Here is a 12581-nt window from a genome sequence, read left to right as displayed (position 1 = left end):
TGAGATTAAGCTCAGACACTGCCTGTTTTGCAAACTGAAAACCACTTGCCTGCTGCCACCAAATAGTCTCTGTAAGCAACTTCAGCTTCTGTCATTTCCATGGTTGTGACCATGTCGTGCTGGTTGTGTCACAGACAGGTGACTGACTTCAGCTTGATCCAGCAAATTGAGGGGGCTGCGTCCTTCATATCTGCATAGACCACAACGGCTGAATTGAAATCAGATGTTTTGGACTACAGAGGATTTTGACCTTATCACCCCTTCCTGCTATGACCTAGTGACAGATCTGGAGTTGGACATGACACAGATGAATAACATCATGTATACTGTAAATTAGGAAAGCCAATTTTACAGCATGTCTGAAATGCAAGACATTTTTGACATTTTACACATGCAGTAACGCAATGAAATAACTGTATTAGCACAGTATTTAAGAGATAACAAAAATGATCATAACTAACATTTCTAATCTCTCAAGATTGATGTGCCAAGGACTTTCTCTTCTGCTACCCAAAAGAAAAAATCAGTGCCTTTCAAGTCTCTTCAGCTGCAAATCTGATTTTCAAGTCAAACCTGATTAGATCAGTCCAGAACCAGCCAGACATCTGTCCATCATTGGCTGCACCTTATAACGTAATTAAGTTAGCGTTACGTGAATATGACAAGAAGTATTTATTTTCAGCAAGTAGCCCTACAAATAACATGGCAACAATCAAGACACAGAAATCTTCAGATTTGTAAATATGGATTGTATCACTATAAAAACTCCATTGCAGTCAATTTGTTCTGCATTGTCCATTCGAGGTCAATGTTTTCGGAGTCACTGACCTAAATAAATGCTGTCAGCAGAGGCTCCCTGCAGCACCTTGAATAAGACAGTGACTTTGTTGTTATATATATTTTTTAAATTTTTATTCTTTCGCCATGAACGTTCAAAACCAAAAAAACATATGATCAAAAATACAATATAAACTTCTGAAAATTAATACACTGAATATTTCTTAAATTTTCTTACACAGGGCAAAGAAAACACTTAAGTTCACGTGACTAGTGACTCTGCTTCGTACTTGTTGCTTTTCCAGAGAGCAGAATATGGCGCTTCACAAACATTAAGCCTCCCCCCTACGATCACCCATGAAATACAAGTCTCGAGTCAGGCATTTGTCAAAGACGTACAGTACAAAGTGCCCAATGACAAGTCCTGGAGCTAACAACGGTGTTGAAGATTTCAATCAAGCATGACTGCAATCCACCACTATACAATGTACATACCCCCCATCCCTGTATCAGCTCCACATGAACAAGAGTCGGTTGAGACTGTAGGTGTACATGTAATGAATTGATCAGAGAGGAAAACTATAAGGGAAAAAAAGTGGGGATAAAACCTGGAAAGTCAACGCGAGCTGCTGTTAAACGTGCCTGGGATTTCAGAATCAACCTGGTGACTTAGTCACAGACACTTCCAAGGTCCAATGACAGAAAGATCAGAATCCATGGGGCGACCCACACTGCTGCACCCTCTCCACTTGGCCAGTTTTATCCAGAACAAATGAAAATCAATCTATAATAATGTATGGAATAACACCCATAAAATACAATAAATAATTTTCAATCATCTTCTGAACACGACATAAATCTTCTCTTCGACTTATCCATTAAATCTGTTCTTTGCTGCTTAAATTACATTGGCTTTTACATGGACTTCTTATAAAAGAAAAAGAAAAAAAGAGGCATTATCTTGACCAACAATAAAAGAAAAACAGTAGGTTGTTGGGAAATAGACAAAAAAATGAGACGGTCTCGGTGGATTTTGTCAAAAAATACTAGAAAAACAACTGTGTACCATGGTGGTGGGAAACTGGAGGAGAGGGAGGGTCTTTGTGTCCCGGTCGTGGGGGGAAGTTAGTGGTGTTGAGAAATCCTCTCATCTTATCCCCTTTTTGCCTATTACCACTCTTTCTTTTTCTCGTCCATGGACACTCCACCAGGCCCGAGCGCCACCACCAACAGCAGGCCACCGATGACAGAGGTGGTCTGGAAGAAGTCATACTTAAGGAAGTCGTGCATGGGCTTGTAGGCGGGGATGGTCCAGAAAGCATTGAAGTAGACATTGATGGCCAGAAGCCACACGACGAGGGTCAGCGCTGCCAGCTTAGTTTTGAAGCCGATGGCCACCAGGATGATGAGAGCAGTCCCCACCATGTTCTGCAGGATCTGCAGAAGAACATACAGGTAAAGGGGTTATTAACAATTAGGGTTACCATAATGAACTTGAAGTGTTTGACTGTCACTTCAAACAAAGAGCATAAGAGCACTCTCTCTATATACAGTATTATCCAACATTGTCTCTTTTTTCAATGAGTATCAACTCAAGTTTTCATTCATTCATTCATTCATTCATTCATCTTCTACCGCTTTATCCTCCACATGAGGGTCATGTGGGTCGGTGGTGCCAATCCCAGCTGACTTGGGGCAAAAGGCAGGATACACCCTGAACAGGATGCCAGTCCATCACAGGGCCACATAGAGACAAACAACCATCCACTCTCAAACCTACAGTCAATTTAGAGTGTCCAGTTTGCCTAATCTGCATGTTTTTGGTGTGTGGGAGGAACTGGAGAACCAGGAGAAAACCATGATTATCAGTTATATGCATAATTTCAAAAAATATAACCTTAAAGAAATGAAAATGAACAAAAATCCTAAAAATGAGTTCCTTAATTTCATTTCCTTCTGCATTTCTGTCTGTGTTTTCTTCATCAGCTCTTCCTTTGAGAGATTAATAATCTCAATGGAACTTTCCTGGATTAATCAAAAGGCAAAAACAAAAAAAAAAATGCAGAACAACAGGATATTACACAGCTGGCCATTTTCAAACCATGAATACCATGATTAAAAAATCTGGGTGAGCGGTGAGCAGTCCTGGCTGACATATTCTCAGCTCCAATACTCTCATTAAACTAATGTTCATCTAAAGTTTGTCTGCACCCAGATAAATGTGGTGGCATAGCACTGGCCGTGGCTAAAAACAAACAAACAAGTAAGTATGGAGTTTGGTGTCATCAGGACTCACAGAGAAGAAGCTGGAGTCAAAGTGCAGCAGAGTCATGAACATGAGCACTAGCAGTACTCGACCGCCCAGCTGCATGTACTGCTTCGGCGAACTCTCTCCCATGGAGGGGACTCCAGCGAACATGCTCTTTCCTTCTGAACGGGACTCAGCCAGCAGCAGGAGCAGACCACCCCCGAGGGCAAGGTTTCTGTGAGAGAAGAGAGGGAGGGGTTATTTTTGGATGTGTCAGACAAGCACTTAAATGGAAGCAAACTAATGCTATCAGGTTTTCTCAGGTGGGTCTGCTAATCAAAATGTCAGCACTGACTGAAAAGGAGCATGTGCACAGAATATTTATTTACCATCATAAACTCTGATGATATGACTTAGAAGTCCAAAAATGTATCATTTGTGTCAATAAATCCTGTCCACATTAATTATATTAACTCTAACTCTTTGTGTCTCCCTGAAAACTGAAATGTGTTCATGTTGACAAACACTACACACAACTTAGTTTCTGCAGCACTTTATTAATTACTGATAAATCTAATTCTAACTGTAATCATAGGCAGCATAATTTCACAACAGAAGTCAGTAGAAAATCATCATAAATGACATGCTAAAACAATTCTCCTTCAGACTGTTATGTTTGGTAGTTGATCAGCTGCTGCAAAATAATTTAAAAAGAAATTTAAAAAGAAATTACTGAGTAAAGCTGGGTGACACCTACCTCATCAAAAATTTAAGGTCCCATAAAATGCTGTACGCAACAGTCTGGCGGAGAAAAAAGACAACACATTCTAGATTAGACACAATGACACATTGCTGTGTTTGTTTTTAAAATGTAATTATTAATGTAGTTGTTTTCACCTGTAGTGCTATGATGCCAAATAATCCAAAGCAGGCATATTGTACAAAATTTCTACTAAGGATGAGGACACAACCACCTGTTAGGACACAAGAAGACAAAGCTATTATAGGCAAGTTTTGACCACTGAAGTGAGTACTACCTTTTGTGTGGCCTCATTTACTTAAAAAAAACAAAATTAAAATTTGCAAGTGCACATAAAAAGAACTGCAGTTCCTCTGGTTTCCAGATAATGATATCACAGTCAAAGATAAGCGCAAGTATTCCCTGGTGCTTATCAAACATCTGGCAGATCTCAGCAGAAAATTACTTTTGATTCTTGTAGAAAATGTAAAAAGACATCATACTCAAAGAGTAAAGGAAATGGAGTCACTTTATATCACTGACATAAATTCAAAAACACAGTATATACACAATAAGTACAACATTTGGATTATGCTTTATCAAAGTTCAGTGCAGCATATTTTCTTTTGAGCCAATTCAGAGTTCATTCATTGTGATTCTCAACAGTAAGTCACATCAGTCTTCTCTGAACTCTTATCAGCAGAATGATTTATAACCTAGAGGTTAAGTTCACTATTTGTTCTCTTTTGATTGCTGAACAACTTTCTGCACACTGTAGACACAATGTGGCTGAATTGCACCAGGCGCACTTGTTGCAGGGTGATACGACCAAAAAGGTCATCATGAAAAACATTTTCTGTCTATCCGACGTGGCTTTAAGTGCAATTACGCAAAAGCTGCTAAGGGTTTTTGAGCGTCTTTGCGATTTGAGAGATAAAAAAGAGCTTTAAAAAAGCTTTCAATTTCTCAATTTCAAAACAGAAATGACCTTAGCCATTGTGTTTTCTATAGTTTCATACGTAAATATCAAAACTATTTGTAATATAATCTGCCTAATTTACTCACTCTTCTTATTGTTGTTTTGCAAATGTGTCACATGTAGGGCTGAACAATTAATCAACATTTTATCGAAATCGCAATGCAACCTACTGCAACTTTCAAATCGCAGGAGGCGCAATATTTGTTAAAGCCAAAATGTGTGGCAAGATCTAATTTTAGATGAATTATTGTCTTCACCTATACACCTCTACAGATTGAGGAGAACATCACCAACAGCAGGTATCATTTTACGTATGTTTTCCTGAATGAAAATGAGAATAATGATGGAAAAATTACCATTCCCTCTGATATCGTGAATCATATCTCAATCGCAATTCCTGTCAAAATAATTAATAAATTAATAAATATAAACGCAATAACATATTTATTCAAAATCACATACTGAATAGAAACACTCAAACAGACAACTTCCTACAACAGATCCTTCATCAGTCCGGACCTTAACCCAGCACCCAGTCACTCACCAAGCTGTCCTATGAGGTTAAGCAGCACAAAGCATGTAGCCAGGAAGTAGCCACAGCTCCAGGTACCCTCGATGTAGTCTCTCTGCTCATGCCACTGGAACCACATACGGATGCCATCTTCTAAGAAGGTGCTGATGAGACACAGACGTGCCAAGTGGGGCAGGTACTGTTTGGTTACCCGCAAGAACTGGGAAATGGAAGGAAACAGAGAAGAAACATGATGCTGAAACTAACAGAAGAACAGATACTGGAACATGTCATACTCATAACACAAGCGTGTCTGTGAAACAAGTTAACATTATATTTGGTGAACTCCTTTTTTAAAACCCAATAATATTCAAGGCAGACTGCTACAAATTACTATTTATGCAGTCCAATATAATGATGGTTATGAACCAACTTGTCATTTAAAAGCAGCTGTAATGCTGAAAGCAAAAACTTCAATAACAGTCATTTTAAACCGAATTGCTGCAGGTTACAGAATTTCTTTATGAGGAAAATTCCAAGAAACACCCAGTTAAAAACAGCCCAGATCCATATGTGAAGTACAAAAAGTATACAGTGGAACTTGAAATTACACCTATGCATGTTTATAACTGCAAATGATGCAAACTCCACATTTTTACAGCTTTAATTAAATGCAGTTAGTTATGTTCTTGATACAAAACATAACTGCCTTTAAAAAATAATTGTAAGATGACTACTGTACTGATTATGTCATAAATCATGTACTTTTCAAAATGGAAAAACAAACAATCACTTAATTGTATGAGAGTTCCAAACACATGGTACTATGCCCCAAGCCTGAGGCTACATATATATGCATGTTGAAATAATAAGAAGTAACAAAGGCTTCTTAAGTAGGAACAATAAGTGGAACTCAGTGTAACAACCTGATGTGATGGTTTGCGAAAGAGTATAAAACATGCAGTGTCATGTTGTTGTCTACACTCTTACAACAAAGAGCTTCCCAAATGTTACCACCAAAAAAATGCCATTACATACATGAATTAAACAATAAACAACTTTGTGTTCTTGACCATATTTTCAGTTACTTGAGTAACAGTTAGAGGAGGAGTGACTTGCCCCTCCACCCCCGCCTCCTCATCAGTCCACATCAGTGCTGTGGGACCCAGCAGCCTATCAGCATCTACCAACTCCTACTACAACTGCTGAGTGAGACATGAATGGACAACCAAGGAACCAATCTGAACAAGCCCGAGGTTGCAGCAACAGCCTGGAAATAGACCAAATCTCAGAGTGCAAGATAGGCCTTGCAGGTTACAGAGCAAACAATTAATGTCATAGTTATAGTTGCTATATTAATGCTACACCACAACACAACACCCATGATAGTAGTGAATGAACCAATCATATGTAATAGAGGTAAGGAATTCGGAGCATTTTCCCTGATAAGGGCTCAGTCTTTTTCAAGGCACTTGATACTGAAAAGACAGTCCTAAACAGGTGACTGTAATGTCTAGGCTGTCCTGACAAAAAAACACAAGGCCATGAATCTCTCACACAGTTACCCTGTTGAAGCGTACAAAGGTACACCACATAACACACAATCTCTAGAGTTTTATTCTCAAGCTAAAACTCTGATTTGGGTCACACAGGCTGACCTGAAATCTGATCTTGACATCTCAGCTCACTTCTTACAAAACAGTGGATTCCTTGCTGTCAGGAAGAGAAGCAGCCCTGGTGTGTGTGTGTGTGTGTGTGTGTATGTAGTAATGTGATTATGAAGTCTAGTTTCACATTTGCCTGAGTCGAGCAGCTTTGTTGAGGCCACAGGCTAACGTAATTTCATGAAATAACAACACAAACTAACCCCATCAGTAATGCTACGCAGAAAGATATTATAGAATATAAAATATAAAAACATAAATCACAGCTATACAGAGGATAAGAATGAAAATATTAGACTGAAGCATGAATTAAACAAATTAATGTGTGCATCACAGGATAAAAATACACAGCAGCTAAACCAGATGGCTAACTAGCTACAGTAACAAGCAGCCAAATGTACACCTGTTAACCAAGTCTCAGTTTAACTAGTCGACCAGAAGACTGGTTATTACACATTTCACTCTAGTGACAACAAATATTGTTTGTAAAAGTGTGTGTGTATAGACTCATGACAGGACTTGACACCTACTTTCATTTATCATGCAGAATGAAACACGAGCAAAATAAACTGCTACATTAATTATATTCCATGTTCGTATTATTTTCCTACTACAGCGGGAGAGACATGTGAAAAAACAAAAAACTAAACAATGTTAAAGGCGTGAAAGCAAACACGTTACTTTCTCACTTACTAGTTAGCGGCTAATATGCTAGCCAGCTAACTAGCTACCAGCTGCTAGCGCGGACAACTGCTGAGCTTACGAGCTTGAAGTTACCTGATCCGCCACGTCTTCGGCCGTATTCATGAGCTCCTCCTGTCCCATGTTCGTGTGATGTATAAATATAACAGTGTTTAATTGTCAATGCTCGGCTCGACACGGTCTTATTGCGCGGACTGGTCACCCCTCTCTCTCTGTATTTGATAACGTTTATTTACTCGAACATTTGCCGATTGCCTGCGCTCATAGAAAGGCCGCCTCCGCCCCACAATGCCCCGCGATTTGACGAGCCTGGCGGTGTGAGAGCCCCCCTACATGGTACTGCTGCAAACCGCTGTATGCCACGTAGACTGAGCCGTCCAGACGGAGACGTGACGCCGCCCGTAAACAAGTACGGATCTATACATTTATCGCCACCACGCTTGAATGAACTTATCCACGCAAAAGTCACTTATAACCTTCCAAAAAGCTGCACACTACTCTGTAAGTGATGCAGCTTACAGATGTGCACTCACCTGGTCTGTCATCATGAGTGCATACAATTCAAAGAAAGTAAAACTTTATAACAAATTTAATTGTATTGTTATAATAAATTATAACAATATTTTATTGTTTATTATTATTGTAATACCATTTTTTTGTGATCAATAACTGATATCAGAAACTTAGGTATCTACAGATACAAATATTAGTTCAATAGTCATTTTAGACCAACTATGAAGCTGATGATGACACATTTGTGCTGAGTCATTTCAAACAAATAATTCTCTGACTGTGGAACAAATATTGTCCTCCCAAAATGAAGACATAAACAGCTCAAACATGACTCAGCTACAATACATTTGCCGATTTTGTATTTACATTTCTTTTACAGTCTGTGCATAGTGAAGCATGCGATATATAGGATTTTTGGATTGTATAGGTCTTTACATTTTAATCTGTCTGATATCTGATCCAGTGATTTAGACCGGACCGATACTGATTCCCATCCCTTAGGGATACCACTTTTTTGTGTCCGATACCAATATAACAAACTGGAGTATCTACAGATACTGTTATTAGTCCGATACAGTCATTTTAGACTATTTATAAACTATGAAGCTATTAACAACACATTTGTGCTGAGTCATTTCAAAGACATAGTTCTCCCAACTGTGTAACTGTGGTAACTCGGTTCCACAAAGTCAGAAACTCGCTGGCTACACTGCTCTCCATTATATATCCAACTTATATCAACTTTTTCTGCCAGTTTTCCTAATTGAATGAATGAATGAATAAATGGAACCCTTGTCTGCCTTTCATCTGAAATATGGGAGGAGCACATTTACTGTCTTCACCCCCTTTTTTATTATTTCCATCTTCCCTTGCGACGTTGTCATTTCAAAAAGTTTAAATCTCTGGAAAAACACATGCTATATTAATATAGGTGCATCATAAATCATATCATATAGAATATTTGCCCTTGAGTGAAACAATTTGATGAAAAGCTTCAATGTTTCCTCTCACCATCACTAAACCACTGTTCCCACATAAATCTCATGCATAAACCCATAAACTAGGAGGGAACAGCAGAGAGTGGAGAGAGTACTTTAATGTGTGGAAGGGATTAGTGAGCAGAGGCTTTTCTGTGTATTGCACTTTGCAGTCTCATCAATGGATGTCACTTATTACTACACACTGGACCTTTAACTATATACAGAATATGTATAATTACAGTATAAGCAAGCGGAAGCTGTCATCAGAGTGTGCAAGGAAAGTCTGGAGTACTGGAGCTCTACACACTCAGGAGGATCTAGTAATTTCTTCCATGGGCCATAGCTGGCAAGCTCTGAAAATTAAATTAAAATCCATCCCTTACTATACTATAGAGTAGTGCTGCTCGCGGACAAACATGGCCAGAAACATACCCTGAGAAAGGTTTATCTACGATGGTAATGGTCACAATAGAACTCTCTTCAAACACAGTTTTGAATGTTTATTTCAGCATTGTAAGTTAACGGGAAGGAAAATTCAATCTTTTATTATCTGACATCTATTGTTAGCATGAATGATATTGACAGATAATCTTTTCAGGCCCCTGTGCCCATTGAACTTCACATTTAATCATTGTCACAAAAGCCTCAACTGTCCTTGATTAAATGTTTCTGCAGCAGTTTGTCAACACCAGCAAACTTTGACCATTAACAGCACTGAAAGCACTAATTAAAGGCACTGAGGGACACTCATTATCAGGATGAAAGCTGCTTGACAAGTCACATGAAACTGCCATTACCTACATATGGTGATGAGTAAGGAGGTGATTTAGCTGAAAGTCTGTAGAGAAAACTAAATTGCTCAAAATACTTCAAAATGTACAAAAGTTGATTGTTATTATGGATATACAGCCTGCAACAGTTGGTGTACGTCTCCTTCCGTTCATTATGAATGTAGTTTACCACAATATGCTGCTTTTGAGCTGCTTTACAGGCAACGACTGGTAGAGAAAAACAAGACAAACGAGGTTTGCAAGTCCATTCAGATCTGTATTTTATGTTCGTGTTCTTGCTCGTGAAACAGAAAACATAATCTCAACAGTCCAAAAAACCTGTTATCCACCGCACACTTCCCATGTCATAGAAACTTGACAGCATGATTTGTGATGCTCGTATATACAAAGATGAGCCAGCCGGAGACATAGTAATGCTACACCCAGCAGGTTGTCAGTGCTGCTGTCTGACAAAATACCTGGTATAAAAGTACTGAACAGATACAGGTTTGTATTTTACTTTACACTTTGCACTTTCCCATTTTTCTTACGCCCTGATTTCCAGTGATTATTTCTCTGTTTCTTTTGAAAACCACCACCCTGGACCTGAAAGATATAAATATGACAGCATTATTAGTATTCTCTCTGTGGGACAATATAGATCCTACACACACACACACACACACACTCATGCAGATCTCCTTTTAAGGACTCTGATTGACTTTGATTCATTTAGACGGTTTTATCCCTAACCATAAACTAACCACAATTTAAGCTTAGCTCTAAACCTCAGAAACGATGTTCTGTATCATTAGGACCATGAAGACTACTGGTCCTGACCAACTCAATGTTTATGCCAGAAAAGTTCCTATAGAGATAACAAATACAAGCACAAACACACTACTTTGGACACATTCTACAAACACACCTTTTTGCGTTTCTGTGACGCCTGCTCGTCAACCTCCATTTCCTCATCTTCGTCTGTTTGGAAGTCGTCTTCCTCCTTTTCTCCGTCACCCTTAGAAATTTCACCCGCTTCTGGGTCTTTTAATGTGAATGCAGATGCTGTGGGAAAATAAGAAAGTGTAACTAGTATACTTTGATGATTTTTGTTTGTTAATGTGTACATTCCCTGGCTTTTGCCGACTCTTTGGTGACACAGCAGGACATTACTTGATACATTTGGACAAACGTGTGTACAGTGTGCAGCTGAGATACTGACAAGGATATAGGTCACTCATGCTGTCTTCCGAGTCACTGTGACCCTCGTCACTGGATGACGGTTCCCACGCGTTGTTCCTGTGTTTTGGGGCCCTTCCACGACTGACTTCCTCGCCCATGTCTTTGAACTTGGGCTGTTTGAGTCTGGCGGGAACATATTGAATCCCCTGCTTCACACACTCTTCAACTGAAACAAGAATGAAATGAGAGAAAATGAATTTAAGAGACAGTGTGAATCATCCAACAGCTCGTAGTCTGCAGTGTTCTTAAAATACTAGTTTTATGTAAAAAAATAAAAACCTCTCTTCTTTACATTACATTACATGTCATTTAGCAGATGCTTTTATCCAAAGCAACTTACAAGGGAATTGAGTACAACCTGCCAGGGGTGGAGTTGAACTTGCGACCATGAAGTCTTTTGCAGTCGCAAGTTCAAGACCGATGACCGATGCCTTCTCCACCCCATTCCCTCTACAATATTGCAAAGGTTTCTGTCTTACTATGTACAGTGCCTTGAGATAATGATTTGGCACTATACAAATAAAAAGTGAAGTGAATTATAAAACCATCATATCACAATCATGCCATGCATGTGGACGTGTGCTGTACTGACATTTGGAGAAGGCTTTCTTGAAGCGCTTCCCGTTGACATGTGTGAGGACGTGGTGCGGCTGCCGGTTGAGATGTCGCAGGGTCAGCTTACAGAAGAGCTGGTTGCTGAAAAATAATTTAGAATACATTAGTTATTGAACACTTAGATATTAGATTTAAGGGTACAGTCACTGTATGTGCCACTTCACTGACAATAACAGGTGTCAACAGGTGGTGCTTCCTCAAACAGTGACAACATAACTTATTGTAGAATAAGAGTTTCCTTACGGACGTTTAGTGCTGGTCACAATGTGTGGTTCATACTGGCTGTAGTTGAACTCTGCTGCAGCGCTCAGTTTTTCATATTTCTTCCCCTGTGTGAAGTTCTGCAGCTCCGTCAGGTTGCATGGAAACTCGTGTCCATTCAGTGAGCATTTGATCTGAAACAGACAGACAGGTGACAGATTTTTTAATCTACATGTGCTTCCTGTTTAGCTTTAGCCACAAGCAGCACGTCACACCACTTTACTGTACATGTGCTATGAGGTCACTTAGCAACACAGCTAGCATAAAAAATGAACATGATTGCCACGTGACTGGATATAATCTGCTCGCTAACCTTTTTACTTTCTGCGAGCTGAAGAAAAGGGTGGTTCAGAAGAAACGCTCTGAGGTCCGAGGGCAGGTCGTCCATTTCTACACACACTTCAAAACAGACCTGCTGCTGAGCTCATCAGACCAATCCTCCACACAGGAAGTGATTGTGTGTGTCCACACGTGGGACTCGGATGCCTGATATCATGGCGCCCTCTACCGAGGACAGAGGGGGAATTAAAGTGAGCTCTCCTTTCAAATTGTATTTTATTTTATTTTATTTTAAACAACA

The 12581-nt window shown here is 39.4% G+C and overlaps 2 protein-coding genes across 2 annotated transcripts; both read right to left on the bottom strand.

Annotated features, from left to right (window-relative positions):
• Window positions 1-897: 897 nt before the first annotated feature.
• Window positions 898-7928, bottom strand: surf4 (surfeit 4). The gene is made up of 6 exons (XM_058617905.1): window positions 7696-7928; window positions 5288-5474; window positions 3923-3999; window positions 3783-3826; window positions 3074-3260; window positions 898-2214 (listed from the first exon to the last, which is right to left on the bottom strand). The coding sequence occupies exons 1-6, from the start codon at window positions 7741-7743 to the stop codon at window positions 1948-1950; spliced, it is 810 nt and encodes a 269-aa protein (XP_058473888.1). The 5' UTR covers window positions 7744-7928; the 3' UTR covers window positions 898-1947.
• Window positions 7929-10139: 2211 nt separating this feature from the next.
• Window positions 10140-12472, bottom strand: surf2 (surfeit 2). The gene is made up of 6 exons (XM_058617494.1): window positions 12315-12472; window positions 11984-12135; window positions 11718-11821; window positions 11106-11291; window positions 10812-10948; window positions 10140-10489 (listed from the first exon to the last, which is right to left on the bottom strand). Exons 1-6 carry the CDS (start codon window positions 12387-12389, stop codon window positions 10400-10402), a joined length of 744 nt encoding a protein of 247 aa, XP_058473477.1. The 5' UTR covers window positions 12390-12472; the 3' UTR covers window positions 10140-10399.
• Window positions 12473-12581: the final 109 nt, after the last annotated feature.

Source organism: Solea solea, chromosome 19 (assembly GCF_958295425.1).
Source record: "Solea solea chromosome 19, fSolSol10.1, whole genome shotgun sequence".
Lineage (NCBI taxonomy): Eukaryota > Metazoa > Chordata > Actinopteri > Pleuronectiformes > Soleidae > Solea > Solea solea.
Note: the sequence above shows the minus strand (reverse complement) of the source record. Positions and strands in the feature narration are given on the sequence as shown.